General features: G+C 40.5%; 2 protein-coding genes across 10 annotated transcripts in view; one reads left to right on the top strand and one right to left on the bottom strand.

Moving 5' to 3' along the window:
- Window positions 1-6,209, bottom strand: part of scml2 (Scm polycomb group protein like 2) — a 31,821-nt gene extending 25,612 nt beyond the window's left edge. The window contains exons 1-4 of one of the 4 annotated variants that reach the window (XM_086180092.1): window positions 6,108-6,176; window positions 2,854-2,951; window positions 624-724; window positions 98-166 (exon numbers count right to left, since the gene is read on the bottom strand). In XM_086180092.1, the coding sequence (XP_086036218.1) occupies window positions 98-166; window positions 624-645 (91 nt within the window). In that variant the 5' untranslated portion in view covers window positions 646-724; window positions 2,854-2,951; window positions 6,108-6,176. Of the gene's footprint in view, window positions 1-97; window positions 167-623; window positions 725-2,853; window positions 2,952-5,294; window positions 5,338-6,107 lie in introns of those variants that run through there. The other 3 variants (XM_086180101.1, XM_086180081.1, XM_086180110.1) reach the window with 3 other exon arrangements.
- A 2,263-nt stretch (window positions 6,210-8,472) lies between these two features.
- cdkl5 (cyclin dependent kinase like 5) overlaps window positions 8,473-16,106 on the top strand; it is a 34,235-nt gene continuing 26,601 nt past the window's right edge. For 5 of the 6 annotated variants that reach the window (XM_086180039.1, XM_086180022.1, XM_086180031.1 and 2 more), the window contains exons 1-3: window positions 8,473-8,858; window positions 11,107-11,451; window positions 15,622-15,656. In XM_086180039.1, coding sequence (XP_086036165.1) covers window positions 11,415-11,451; window positions 15,622-15,656 — 72 coding nt within the window. In that variant the 5' untranslated portion in view covers window positions 8,473-8,858; window positions 11,107-11,414. The other variant, XM_086180002.1, reaches the window with a different exon arrangement.

Raw genomic sequence — 16,106 nt, 5'->3', positions numbered from 1 at the left:
GAATTAAAAAAGCCATTAACTCAAAAACTTTCAGATTAGACAGTTAATGAAAGGATCAACAATGAAGAGGAACAAGCTGCAGATCAGAATGGCCAACCATTAGATTTGTCGAGGGCAGAGCCTGCTGTGATGCTGCTCTGTCTCTCCTTCTTCTCCTCTTTTTGATCTGAAATCAAAAGATGATTGAAGCACTCATCAGCATTTGAAAGCCACTGATATACAGACTTAAATTGCTGTGGGAATCAAGGCACAAAAACACTGTAATAGTCCTGTGATAGATGGCTTCTCTGGTAGGACATTTATGGTGGCATGACAAGCGGGGAGGCGGGGGCATGGCTCAGTAGTGGAGTGGGCGTCTAACAACCGAGGGCTCGCTGGTTCGATCCTCACTTCCCCCGGTGACCATGTCCAAGTATCCTTGAGCAAGATACTGAACCCCTAACTGCTCCTGATGGCCCTGCGACAAGCTGGTGTCTGATCCAGGGTGAACCCCGCCTCTCACCCAATGTCAGCTGAGATAGGCTCCAGTCCTGCTACTGCTAACCTTAACGGTCAAGTGGTATAGAAAATGGGTGGATGGATGGATGACAAGCAGGGTGATGAACTGCAGAGGGAAGGCCGACCTTTGTGTGGCGTTCGACCCATGATGACTGGAGCTCAGCCTGCTGCTGCTGCACTGCTGCTGCTACGGAGGAGGTGAAGTCAGACTGGTGGGTACCAACAACTGGAGAAGAGACAGAAATAGTGCACAAATGACATGATAAATATTATCACAAAAAACACCACCCATAATTGGACACTCCAAATAAATCTTTACAGATTTAATGCAATTATTTTTGTAGTGAAACGCTTGCAAAATGAAATACAGAGAAATCACTATGAGTTATTCTTAAATCATGCTTTGATTCGCAATCCCACCAAATTCAAAAGATCATGAATATTTAATTAATTAAGCTCCACTTTTTGTTTGTGGTTCCATCCATCCATCCATTTTCTTCTGCTTATCCAGATAAGGATCCTGGGGGTGGAACCTATCCTAGCCTTCAGGTGAGAGGCGGGGTTCACCCTGGACAGGTCACCAGTCCATCACAGGGCCAACACATAGAGACAGACAACCATTCACACTCACAGTCACACCTACAGTCAATTTAGAGTATCAATCAGCCTCGTCCCCTCTTGATGTCTTTGGACTGTGGGAGGAAGCTGGAGTACCAGAGAGAACCCACACAGGAACAGGGAGAACATGGACACTCACACAGAAAGATCCTGTGATGGAGCCGGGACTGGAACCCGAAACCTTCTTGCTGTGAGGGGACAGTGCTGACCACTGCACCACCATGGAGGCCTTGTTTGTGGTTATATAACAAAATGTTTTCATTTCATCTTTAATTTTTTTCTCAGTTGAAACCACCAGTCCATCCAGTCATTGGGAACTAAGGGAGTAACGTGTTATTTCACAGTACCATGTATCTACTGCTGAAATACCATGATATATACGTTTTCTCTCTGTTTTCATTGAAGTTATTTGGTCCATCGAAATGAAACAAGGGCTTTGCCTGGAAGAACAAAACTTCTTCATTGAACTGAAACTAAAACGAAAGCAAGACAGTAACAACGCTAGTCAAACGCCTGTTTATACTGTTGTTAGCAAGAACACCTACTGAACAGTTTATCAGCAGATCAGTATAGATGGATAGTTTATGTTGCATTAAAGAAGGAAAATGTCAGTGGATTCGTTGCAGGGGGCTGCAGTCAGCATGCAGATGAACATTGCACAACATAACATTACTGTGGACACAGGATTCCAGGGAAGGGCTCACAGCTGTGGTTTCACTGGGGGTGTAATGTCAAAACTGTATGGTGTCACAATCCTGTATTGTTACTGCAGTTCTCAAATCCTGTTCCATTTATAAACAGATTATCTTGCCAAACTAACGAAAAGAAGCTGATAAAAATGGGAGCCAAAGCAAAAACAACTCCCGTCTTTACTGAACCATGGTGCCCTTGTTCATACACGCACTTCGCCGCTGCCACTTCATTCATAGCGCGTGCAGCTCAAGGAGCTGGGCCTTCCAGCAGCATGCCTCACATTTCCACCTCTTCTGCAATGAAGGAAAACTCACTCTTTCACTAGACCTCTGGATTTTTCTGTTCTGGAGAGTCACAATATGGAAATATGGAATGGCTCCACACGGAAAAATAAACCGCAGCAGAACTTGAAACCTTGGGCCTAACTTGGAGTTTGCCAGCACACCTGCACCTGGTTTGTTATGTGGACTAAAGGATTTTTTATCACATATTGTTACACTCAAATGCATATTTTTGTTTGATTACAGTTTTCTATTTGTATTTAAATTTTACAGATTAATCTCTGCCTCAGAGTTACTTTATTCTTTTTTCCTTGTCCATCTCTTTTTCAGTCCCGGAGATGTGGGGCGTACATGTAAATCACAGTAAACTGCTCTTTTTAGAACAATTTGTGTAAATACAAGTTAAAAGCATCAATTTATCGTTTAAAGTGCCATGCACCAGGTGCAGTTATTCTTCTGAGAGGTGAAGTGGACAAAATACAGCTCATTTTAGCCGAACAGTTGATGTCTGACCCACAAAAAACTTTCTGGTAAATATTCTTTTACAGTAAGACTTCAATCATTTTTGGTCATTTTACAGGCACATTTTTCAGTTTCAGATTTTCAAATATGGAGAACTTTTTTTTTTTAATATATATCGCGTGTAAATTGAAACCTTTTGGTGTTTGATAAGTTGGTGGGACAAATCAAGACAATAGAAGGCACCATCCTTATCATTCTTATCAATTTAAGACAATAAATGAGGTTAATTCATAATACGCACCGGCTTAATTATTCCTGTAAGAATGAACTTGTTACCACATTGTTTAAGGTGAAATTCTGGTAGAGTGCTGGAGCGGCGTCCCACCTCCCGCAGAGTCCCTACAGAGAAACGATGCAAACAAAAGAGTAATCCAATGGACAAGAATCTCAGAACATCTGCTATATTTCCAAATCCTGAATTTGGTAGGTGAGAATGTCTCCTTAGCTCCTGTTGTTGAGCCTTCACCCTGTATTGTGCTTGTCCCTCCCTCTGAGGACCTTCTGTCTTTGCAGCCAGTCCCATTGAGTGAGAAGGAGCCATAAAGATTCCAAGCTGCCATAAAAAGCCATTAAGACGTGTGGATGTGGGACGTCTGTTGGCCGACATGAAAAGGATTCCAGCTCTGCTCCTGGCCCAGCTAGACCGGCTCAGTGTTTGCTTCGCTCAAGAGGGTCAAACAAAACTGCTCAGCAGACCAGGAAGCACTTAATTTTTACAGCCTCCATTTCCACTACGACAGCCACTGATCCAGGATTAGTGAAACGCTCACAAACACAAACAGAGAAAAGATCTGAAGACTGACAGAGGAGCTGTCACTGAGTTAGGGTTCGTGTGTTATGTGATCTTGTTATTATGAGGGGGCTTTTAAAAAACAATAAACGTAGATATTAAGACTCCATTAAAAATCATTTGACATTTGCTGCTCAAAAAATTGCTGTTATTTCTGAAAATATAATCCGAAACTGAGCTCTTTTTTATAAGGGCCATTGCACGAAGTCATTTCGAAGAGTGATATTTTCCTTGATATTTTTGCAGCTTGGTGTGAATTTCATGATCACACAATCTGTCTATTACATATATTCAACAACTTCGAATTTTAAAAATCTCTAAAAGAGAAAAAAAATGTGAAAAAATTTCCCACAATTGCTCTTTGGTCTGACCGACCGTCCAAAAAAAGGAAAATATTGCATTTATAATGATGAAAAGCAGATAAAAGGGGCAAAGCGCTAAAATCAAGAAGAAACTACAAATCCTTGTTCTTTTTTGAAATGACAACTCAAGTCTTATTTCAACGTTTGATAAACTGACTCGTCTTTTCAGCACTGAAGATCACCACATCATACAGTTTCATCTACCCGATTTTCCAATATACATTTTTTTTTTAAATGCTTTGTTTACACAATGTTAAGTGTTAGCGATATTTTGATGATGCCGAATTAATGCTCAGGCAATATGCTCACATAACTTTATCGACTAACTTTAGCGGTTCACTTGAGAGAGACCGTCTTTAAACTCTAATCTGGCATCAATGACAGTACAGCTGGCTGTCTGCTTATGGTCGTGTGTGAAATTAATTCTAAGGTGCAAATTCTACGATATCTGATAAACAAGTGTTAGGAAATGTTGAAAAAAAAAAAAAACGCCGTAAAATCGGTCCTAATAACAGTGACCGTCACACCGGTCCACCCTGGAGGCATGAGAGATTTTACTTTTTCATTTTTTTTTTTTTACTAAAAAATGTTTTGAAAAATGACACCAAAGGATACAGGTAATACAGATTAATAACTTCCATTATATTTTATGGTATTTGTGCAGTAAAATAATAATAATCAATGCCTACAAATAGCAGCGTAAGACACAACCTTAGTGACCACAACTTCCACATACAGTCTTGAGATGATGCTGATTACAATGAATAAACGCTGATTAGTTTTATAAGTTCATGCATCAAAGACAGCTGTCGTACAAATGGGAGAAACTGCACCTCTTCATTGACTACTTCACACTGTTGAAATCAAAGCACATGTAAAGACATTTATTAAAACTAGAAGCAAGTTTGCTAACGAGATAAGAAATACTGTATTACATTTCTTGAAAACTGAATAGAGTATTTTTGATAAAGCCATATAAGTATTTTGTGAACGCATGCAGTTGGGGAAGTACTAGTCCAGTTAATTGATATGAGCAAGATAAAAGTTTTCCAGGGGTTCCAAATACAAGTTCCAATATATTCCGTGTTCATTACCTCGTCCTCCTACAGAGCTGAGCAACACTAACAATTATCCAAAATCAATTAATAAATAAAGAAAAATAACACTTCATACCACCCATCATCAAATACTACACATGGCTGGGTACATTGACTAAAAACAGAAAATGAAACAAATCCAAAAAAATATGAATACTTGAAGGATTCACAATCCAAACAAATAGAAACACTGAACCCCCTGTATTCTCTAAACGTACAAAAAAACGCAAATATATGTTTAAGCCACAATATTGACAACATGTAAACAACTTATTATGGGGTGGATTTGTAATAATCATCCTCCAAACTAACATCTTGCCTTTTTGAAAAGTAACACAATTCCACATTTGAGACTAAGCAAATATTTGCAAGTTTATCTCCATAAACAATTGGAGAGTCAACTGATTTGTTGTCACAGACCAACTGTACTGACCCTGTTTCATACTACAGAGTTTAGGCAGCAGCTCAGTCCACAGTGGGACTGCAGGGAGGTTTGAGTCCTTCAAACTTGACCAATCCTCCATCGCCCTTCACATCCAGACTGACAACCATCTTTCCAGGCTGAGTGAGAGGGAGAGGAGAAGGATCACATTACTGGGGCTGAGAGGCTGAGAGGCTGAGGGGTGTGGAGCTGCAGGGCGTCACCCTCAGGATGGTAGCGTATCTTTTCATATCCAGCAACTTTTAAAACACGAGATTTTCAACCGAGCAGCTCCCCGATGTCAACATGAAACACCTACCAACCAGCGAGTGGTTAGAAAGCATGCCTGGCAGACAGATACATCACGCGCTTCTTTTCATTTGACGGATTTAGGTGAAAGACAGCACATCAACTGAAGGTATAATTAAATTTGGGGGAAAGTGTGTGACGCATTTTCATTTGAGCTACATGGTCACATTTGTGGGAGGGACGGTCCCCATTATTTACACGCTAGACCCAGCTAGCGTTGCTTTTCACTATCAGGGTGAGACCATAGGCTACCAGAGCACCTCCGGCTGTGTTAGGAGCTGTTTACCCGTGCAGGAATCCAACCAGCAGAGAGCAAAGCTGCAGAGTTCGTGTCGCTACTGTACCCTGCTCCCTCCGTTTCTCTCATACAGTATAAACACGCGTCTCCGGCTGTCGCCGCCGGGACCAACACAAGCTAAATTGGCCGCTTTTCGTCGCAGAAACGAAAAACAACCGAGACATAAACCAGCCACTAAAAGCACATGAGAGTAACAATGAGACATGAGGCGTACAAACCGTCTGAACAGCGTATTTTGATGGCAGATTCCTCACTTTCTGTCAGATGCGAGCCGCCATATTCGCTGCAGCTCCGCGCATGTCCACCGCGCACTAATTCATATTTCTCCCCGGAGGTGAAACAAACAACAGACGGACAGGGGAAAATTAATTAGTCCTCTTATAAACGCGGATATTGTCGCTTGTTGGGGTCTGATAATAACCTACATGTCATGTGGGAACGAAAACATGAACAATTGCGTGGCAGGTTTGTGTTTTTCCTGCAGGAGAAGACGAAGGAGACAGAAGTGGCGTACCTGCAGGGTCGGACCGCTCACGTGCACGTCAGCAAGAAACAAAATACAATGAATACAAATAACATCTTTAATCCGCTTTAATCCGGATTCAGTGGCTGCAGTAACGGGATATAACTAAAGCAAAATATTAGGAGATTAATTGACTGTGGATTGATTGAGCATTCATGCTGGAAGCCCTCAATCAGATCGCTTTAACTCAAAAAAGTGGTGCACAAATGTTGCAAGAAATCAAGAATCAGTAATGTATATACAGAATATATATAAACACATAATATACATGAATGTTTATATATTATATACACATATGTATTAATATACAATATATAAATGTATGTATAAACATACTGTATATATATGTATGTATATATACATATGTATATATATATACACACACATATATATATATTAATTGTAATCCTATGTAAATGAATGTTACAAGAAACACTGCTTTGTTCCATTTTTAGGTTTTTAGACATCTGGCCTAGCAGATGGAAACAAACCTTATACTTAATAGTTACATTGGTTCTGTCAAATTCTTATTTCTGTGTTTTCAGCGTCTAATATTAATGTTCAGAGGCTAATTGTCTGTTACTCATGCCCTAAAGCACCTAAAAACCTATTTAGTAAAGATATGATTAGAAATTATGAGTCATTCTTTAAATTGGTTTTAAAATATGAAGGGAGAAAAGAGTGAATTATGGATTAAACCATAAAAAGTTTAAAAGGCCACTACTACTACTTTTTAATGGTACAGATAAGATATGTATTTATGCATTTATTATCACTGCTGATTATGATGTAAAAGATGGTCACTGAGTGCTGGGACTGGAGGGTTTATGCAGGGACTCTGTATGTCTCTGAGTAAAGACTGAAAATGAAGTCACAACACAACTTGATTTCCTGTCACTGATAAACTTCATAGTTTGCATCTTGTGTCACATCCAGCCACAAAAATAATTTCAATATTTTTCCCCCTATCAATTAACAAATGTGAACTTACATCTTGAAAAAGACTCTCGTACATCTCTGACCTGACGTCGTCATTCTACAGTCCTGAGCTCTGCTGCCTGGCCAGTAAGGTCGCATGAGCAAATTATGCACTATAGTACATCAATAGTCTAATCTGCACTTCTGACCTGCTGTAAGTATATTTCTGTTTCCTTTTGTGTACTTCATTCTACATTTATTTCAAAAGTTACCTCTAAGATTTATTATTCAAAATAAATGAATCAGGTATTTTAAATTTTTTAAAAGTAAAGCAATACAGACAATGTTTTGGTTCTTTATTTCTTGACAATATGCAAATAAAACAGCAGTAACAGTGCTTAGTTCAGTGACCTCTTGGCTTCTCTCTCTCTCTCTCTCTTTCTCTCTCTCTTTCTCTCTCTCTCTCTTACTCTCGCTTTATCTCTCACACTTCTTGTACTTCATCCTCCGTTGGCCTCAGAGCTCTGATGTGGCTATATATTATTTATATAATATGTATAGGTGCCACAAGATATAATCTGTTCCCTTAAGTTAGTTATTTTCAAGCCACATAATACAATTTTTTCCATCAAAACATTAGACCAAGTTATATGTGGTGGCCACAAATGAACTGAATGGAGGGAAATAGTTATATTTTGTGGTCTAAAATTAACTGCATCAGGGGAACAGGTTTATTTTGTGGTCTCTGTTTCATTAAAGTGAGGGAATGGGCTATATTTTGTGCTCACAAAATTACACTGAGTGAACAAGTTCTTTCTTTGGTTTCAAAATAACTACGTTAAGGGTACAACTTGCATACAACCATATTGAGAGACCAGGTTAAATCTTTCGGAGGTAAATGTACATTTCTCCTGTCTTGTTTTGACCTCTCCAGGCCTCCATACATACCATGTAGACACATCTGTTCACTGCAAGTATAGTACACAATGGTTACAGTTTTCTGTCGCACTCAGTCAAAAGGATGATGTGGAAGTAAAACACAAGTCACATGACCTGTGAAAGCATGTTCCCAGACCCAACACGTAGCGTTCTTCTACGCTACACCAGCTCATTAGGAGACGGACGTGAGTGACTGAGAGCAGTGATGGAGGGAGGTGGAGGTGGAGGACAGAGAAGACAGCTGCTCACAGGTTTTGACTAAATAGGGGGATGCATCAGCAGGAACCATGCGATCTTTGTGTTATAGGACAGGTATTAATATCAGGCCTAAACATACATTGTGCTGGATTCTATCCCAAAGTTTTATTTCACTAGTTCGTCCTGGATGTAAAGCCAGTGCTGGAACGCGCAGTCTGCGTTTCTATTGGCTGCGGGCTGCGTCGCTCAGAGGGATGACGACTTTGCTGCTATAACCAGCTGATGCTGAGGCTATGAACACGGAGCCTCTGAAGAACTGTTGACGGTACATGGATACCCCGTCATCGGCGTTGTGCCTGCGAATTCGGTCTCATCTCCATCCTCAGATTGAGTGAGTAGGATTTTTCATCGTGTCACGACGCAGAGGCCCGGGCTTCCCCTCCTCTGTCGCTCCACATGATGTTTCCTCGTCTTCCCACATTCTCATTTTCATGGGCATGATGCTCTGAGCTCTGTTGAGCTTTCTTACCTCTCTCACAGCCGACACGTCTCATCTGCAGGTAAAAGGGTTTCATTGATTTCACGATGGAAAGGCTTTGATGGACTGTTTTTTTCTCTCTCCCCCTGTTGTGTTTTTTGCGCGCTTGTAAATCTGGCTAATTACGGGTACATTAAACGCTATTTGTGGGTCTTGTTGTGCAACACTGTCGTGAACATGGTCCGCGAACTACGTTGTAATATATGCTCTGGCTGCTGTGTAGGCTGAGGAACGCGTGGACAGCGATGGAATTGTTGGTGCGCTCCGCAACGCAGCGATGAGAGAGACGCAGTTAGGGTGCAGAGAGAGAGAAGCATTACTATCCTCTCTCCCCCTCTTGTTCCTCTCACCTCACACAGACACACAGTCACACACACGCACACACTTGACAATTAAATCCAGACTCCCAAACTTGTTTTTCCATGCATGCAGACCTCAACATGAATATTTTCTAGGACTTTCCCACCTTATTTCCATTTGCCAGCTGTCTGCCTGATGGCTGCAGGAGATGCTGCTATTCATTTTTTTTTAAATGACCCTGCACAAACATTTTCCCTTTTTCAGTTGGAGTATTTAAGGGCAGGCCACTCATGATCTATGATCACCCCCCAGGGGCAGCACTCTATCCTTAAATGACTATCCATGGATGGCCTCAGCATCCACCTTATCACTTTCCCTGGAAAGACTTGGCTGTGTGGGGTGTACACTGCATAGGAAAACGCCCACACATGCTCATGAGCCAAATCAACATTAAAATGTGTTTGCGCTGCTGAATCAAGTTGGTAGAGAAGCTCTGTGGTTCCAGTTCTACGGTATTCAGGTTACATTAAGAGCAGTTTAGTCGTGGTCAAGTTTTGGCTGAGGGACAATAGGAGCTCGAAGGATATAAGAGTGAGAAAATGGTTTAGCATAAGCATGTCATGATGCAAGTGTTGAGTATATTTGAGGAAGAAACAAATCAAGGCTAGTCTTTAGTAGTCAGCAACAGCTCACGCTGTGATGAGAGCAGGTTGTCCACTAACCTCTGGATTGGAGATTTGATTCCTTGCTCCTCCTGTTCATTAAGTGTCCTTGAGCAAGACACAGAACCTGACGTTCCTCTTGAGGGGTAGGATGTTGCTTTGCGTGGCAGCTTTGCAGCCATTGGTGTGTGCGTGGTCAATGTTTGGAGTGTGTAAGTCATTGACCAAATAAGAAATAAGAGTGCTTTTACCTCTGCCAAGAAGGTAATGTGATCACTGCTGTTGGTCTGTCTGTGTGTTTGCAGGACAACCTCAATAGTCGTGGGTGGGTTTGGTAGAATGATCGAGCTCAGGTTAGGGACCAGACACTGAGATCTTGGAACTGTTCTGGATTTTATGATGTAATATTACCTTGATGTCTTATTAATTTTTGTCCTGCCTCAGTCTGTCGATCTGGGAATAATCTGAATGATTAAGCACATCATTACTATTGCAGTGCTTTAGTTATTATTGAATATGTTGTGACCTAATAAGGGGATCTGGGACGTGTGCATGTATCATATTGTAAGGCGATCACCATCCTTCAGACCTGTGAACATTTGCAAGATATTTGAATAGTTGAGATATGAGCTGGATAAATTGATACGTGGGTGAGAAGTCACCTGAGTCATTAGAATCTCTCCTCCAGGGAGTATGAAGTTCTGCACAACCATGTATGATAATCCAGCCAATCCTTGTTGACATTTGTTGTTCTGCACCAAAATGGTGGTCCAAAGAAAGATTGGCATTGATCTGTAGAGCGACTACATGTTTAAAAAGTCATTCAATAATGCATTTTAGCTTCTGTGTAGATGACCATCTTTGCAACTTCCTCTCGCTTCAGCTTGGACGAAGCTGATGGAATGCAAATGGAAGGGTTCTGAGGAGTGTGTCATGCTTAAGTCATCCATGATTTAGATGTATCCTCAAGGAAATGCTGCCTTTCTGTACATCTCCGGTGTCCTAGTTACCCGCCATCTGTGCCAGGAATACCACCAGCCTCACGCTCATTGTGCAAAGAATCATGGGTAGTTAGACCTTGGAGTGACCCTTCAACATATGTTAACCCCATGCTTGTGTCTTTTTTCCTCTTCTTCAAGGTTCGACTGCGTGGAGGTTCCAGTGAGAACACAAGGAGGACAATCCGAGGAAAAGGAATAAAAAAAAAAAGACGACTGGAACAACTTGAGTCAGAGCCATTAATAAAAGCAACTGACATTTAGAGGTGTAAGAGCAGTGGAGTGAGGAGGGACAAACTGAAGACAAGGAGGAGGAAGATGGGGTACAGTCAGACGCATGTCACATTTCTTCTGGACTCCGTCCGCCGCATGTCAAAGCAGGAGACTCCTCGTTAAAACCTGAGCAGCTGATTTCACCTGCTGGATGAGCCCCCGCCCTCGGTGATGTGATGAATAAGTTTGAAGTCCTTGGCATTGTGGGTGAAGGTGGGTGGTTTTACTCGGCAGGTTTTACTGCACATTTTAATGTGAGGGCAGCAAGTACTGTTGTTAACCTCTGGGATCCTGGTGACGGGGGCACCAGAGGACATGCCCGTCATATTGTTTATAGACAGTTTAGAGTTTTTGCAGAGCGACATGCAAATTATATTGTAAAGTTGAAAGAGACCACTCAATAATCCCAGCATCTAACACATTTTTTGAGGGATTTCAGTCTCTTACAAGCCAGTTAAAAAAACAACAACAACAAAAAAATTGTCAATTCTTAAATACTGTGAAGAAGCCAAAGCTTTTATCTCATTAAATTGAAGGCTGAGCTGGAGCTTTATCCTTGATTGTCCTGTTTTATAAGCGTACGCTATCATCTGTCACCTGATTCCCGATTGGCCCCGGTTTCATTTATTAAACATACTGTTTCTATGAATGCAAACTCAATGTTAACATGTTTTTGTGTTGAACACAACCCTGATTCCAGCAGGTCAAAGGTCATAACCCTGGTAGGATTTTAGATTGAATCATCTATGATATGTTTGCTCTTTAAGTCACATCCATATAAAGGATGGCAAAAAAAAAAGAAAAAAGAAGATGAGTTGACAAGAGTTAGTGAATGAAAAAAGTGAAAGAGAAACGCAGCAGCAGAGCTGTGACTGGGACACAAGTCCTGGACATGTACGTTACGTTGAATACATAATTTAGTGTTCATCCATTATTTGTTCAGGCCATGCTATTATTGAAGACAGCTATTATTCAAGACTTTGCTTTTTTTTTTAAATATGTTTTATTAATGTGAAAGTGGATGGTCAATGCTTTAATCAAGTTATGTTTATGTGACCTCCAGTTGAAGCATCTTGAGGAATTTCTCTTCCAGAAGGGCAGGAGGAGGGAGGAGATGTGTCTGATTTTTCCATTTATTGACCACCACCAACATTGCTAGATGTGATTTGTATGAATGTGCGTTGTGATGCCAGGTAACTAAATTAAGTCTCAGGAGGACAACTGTGATGCCAAGTTGGATGCTGATGACAGCTACCATCGATATTTTGTTGATTTTAGGTAAATGTTTACCCTGTGAGGCAGCTGGTTTGGTGGTGTCACCAGATCATGCATTAAGCTGTTTTGTCAGGATTTGTTATGCATTTGTCTGGACTCACGAGCGTCCTTGAGATACAGACATTGTTCAGGTGTGACAACGATGGCGGAGTATGTTAGCATAGGTGCTTCTATAAGCAAAGAACATAACTGATTTTCTCAAATGGTGAAGATGTTTCGCTCCTCCTCAGACTGGCTTCTACATCAGATTGTTGATCTAATTGGGTTACGTTCGTGATAGACAGACGGATCATCCAATCACCTGCCATCTAATTTTTTGACAGCCTCTGTGTAACAAGCTCATCTTTCTTTAACCATAAAAGTACAATTCAGTGTCTCAGTACCATTCTGGGGGGGGTATAAAGCTCATATTGTTACCATCTGCACAACTTGAAATTTCAATATTGTTAGACTTTGTTATCTTGTTGGTTTGAAGTCTAATTTAAGAGTTTTATGTCACACCGATGTTATCGCTATCCAGAATCTTTCAATTTTTAACTGACATCTGGTTCCCTCTGTTTCTTTTTTTGCATGTTATTAGTTTGAAAGTTTGGCTAGTTGGAGATGAAATATTTTCCCATGATAGCAATGACGTGTTCATAAATTCCTCCAGTGTGTTTTCAGATGATTTTTAACCAACCAGAATTATATTCCTCTCTTGGGTGATCATCACTTGCAGCAAATATCAAAAACACTGAGGTTATGAACAGCCTGAGTTTATTATTGAGTGAATCAGTATGTCCTTTTGTATGTGTGTGTGTGTGTGTGTGTGTGTGTGTGTGTGCGTGTGTTTTCTGAGATTTGCTGAGGAATAATAGGCTGCCCAGTCATTTCCTCTTGGGATCGTTGACAACCCTGATGGCAGGACAGATAATGAAATAAACGAGGAAGATATTTCAAGTGTAGTTGCAAATGACTCTGGAGTGTTATAGACACATATCAAACCAAGTAGCCATCATTGCGTTGAGCCAGCAGGATCATTTGTGGCTGATCTAAAGGAGCTGGACTGACATGCATCCTCGGCTTCTCTCTAATATGCAGCGACAGAGTAACCAAGTGTTTATTGGGCTGTTGATAATTCTCACTAACTGTCATCCACATCAGTGCTCGTCATTGTCCATTAATCACAATGGCGGACACCAAAAGAACAGTAATGATTTTTAAAAACAATGGAACAATGGTTTTCATGGTTTGTACTAATGTCAGTTTACTAACATCACATTTTCACTTATGCCTATGTGTGTAGAATTGTGTGTGTGTGTGTGTGCACGTACATGCGTGTAGATCTTTTTGTAACTATGACATATTGCAAATGAATCTAGGTGGCATCATGTCGTGTTTGTAGAAAAACAAGACAATCCTTTTTACCAGTGTGAAAACCCATTCGAAAGCTTTCTTTAAATAACACCCTCAATGTTTCTGTACACACACACACACACACACACACGCACACACAAAAACACTCTGGATAAAGGCTTGCTGCAGAAAAGCATAGCATTTTACTGTTGGGAGGAAAGCCAAATAAACAAGTGACAAGTGAGCATTTTGCCCTCATTTACTTAAAAATGTGAGATGTTCTTTTTTTAGTCAACATGTTTGGGACTCACTCTGGATAATTTACCATATGCCCATCAGATTGAATTATTTCAGCTTCAATTCTGCGAAAGGCATGGCTCTCGCTCTCTCTCTCTCTATCTCTCTGTCTATCTATCTATCATCTATCTATCTATCTATCTATCTATCTATCTATCTATCATCTATCTATCTATCTATCTATCTATCTATCTATCTATCTATCTATCTATCTATCTATCTATCTATCTATCTATCTATCTATCTATCATCTCTCAGTTAGGTACATGGATCTACATATCCATGAACGTTAAAGCTAGTGTTGCTATTGGAAAGACTTCAGAGGTGCAAATCAGGGCTTCTGCAAAAACCTTTAGTTATACAAAATATACCATCATGATTTCTTTAATATTATCCAGAATGTGTAAAAGGATCAAATTTAGGTTCAGTATTACTTGCAGGTCATTTGGAAGAAACAGAGATAATCTGTGAATTATAAAACCCTCAGAGAGCTCGTACCTCTGCCTCGGAGGCTACCTGGATACAGAACGTGGTTCATCAAAATCATAACAAGTCAAAGGGATCTTTGTGGAAGCTGAAAGATTCCTCTTTCAACCATATCTCATTGTCTCAAGGAATTTGATCAGACTTCATTTACTTGTCCAGAAAAGAATACAATTTATGGCTGTATCAGTCTTCACTAGACCCAGATCGCCTCCAAACTGTTAACGAAATTGAAATTCAAAGTTAATCACTTGTTCCTTGCAAAATTACCCATCTTTCCTCCCCATTTCATCAGAATCTTTCCCTTAGATTTTGAGATTGTTTCTTAACAAACAAATACCTCATTTCCCCCTCGGCAGAGGTAATTAAACAATGACACATTATCACCTTTCAAGTTAAAATGTCTAATGAGCATACAGTCGTCTATTTGATCATCCCGAGCTCCGCCACAGGAACTGGTCTTGTCTTTTTGTTCACCCACAGAGGTCTGTCTGTCGGTGCTTTGCAGTTAGAACACAAGCTTTTTTTTGGCTTTATAAAAATGAGAACAGCCTCAGTGGATGGGCTGTCTTTTCCTATTCTCATGTTCGTCATGTGATTTTAATGTCGCTTCATGTCAATAAGCAGGAGCTCAGGCATCTTAAACATGGATGAACAACGGAGAACATGATGTCCCCTGACACAGTCTGTGTGTGTGTGTGTGTGTGTTCGTGAGTGTGTGTGCGTGTGTGTGTGTGTGTGTGTGTGTTTCTAGTGTTCTGGTGGTCAAAGTTAAGTGTGGCCAGTGCGTGGGGGGAGAGTATGTGTTCCTCCGCTCTGCCTCACCTAATAGCTGTTGCTCTGTTGCTTCTCACCTCCTGCACTTGTTTTTGATGAGCATGTTTGTTCAGGTTTTGGAGGCCAAAATATAATTAAGATGTGGAAACTTAAAAGTACATTTCAGTCCCACCTCTTATTGATCTTTTGTGTCTCTTTCTCTGTTTCTCTAAAAAGGGGCATATGGAGTGGTGCTTAAGTGCCGGCATAAGGTAAGACAGTATATCCTTTGTGTAAGTCTAACATTTATTTATACTAGATAATTCATGGTTTGCTTGATTGGTTTGTAGTATTTCTGGGTGTTTGGTTTTCTGGTTTGTTCAGGGGTTGAACACATACACAATTTTACAGGAAAACTATGTATTTTTAGGTTTTATCAGGCCAAATGTCAGGAAAACTACATGTCTGTATTGACCGAATCATTTCAACGGTTTGTACTGTAAATGATATCAACAATGCTGATTCTTCTCTAGTGAGGGAGATTGAGACTGAATTAATCTCAAACTAAACTGTGGCTGTCATCCAACAATTTCCTGTCAAATCTTTCTTGACATCAAGTGGGTAAATAGTGCACTAAATGTCTGCTGGGACATTTCAATATTACAAGTCGATTGTGGTGTGCAAACTCGCAAAGATTAATCAATTAATTAGTGACCTACTCT

Source organism: Aulostomus chinensis, chromosome 2, assembly GCF_037954235.1.
Source record: "Aulostomus chinensis isolate RoL2024-O1b breed Wild chromosome 2, RoL_Achi_v1.0, whole genome shotgun sequence".
Classification (NCBI taxonomy): Eukaryota; Metazoa; Chordata; class Actinopteri; order Syngnathiformes; family Aulostomidae; genus Aulostomus; species Aulostomus chinensis.
The sequence above is the reverse complement of the archived record's forward strand: the minus strand, read 5'-3'. Positions and strand labels throughout refer to the sequence as shown.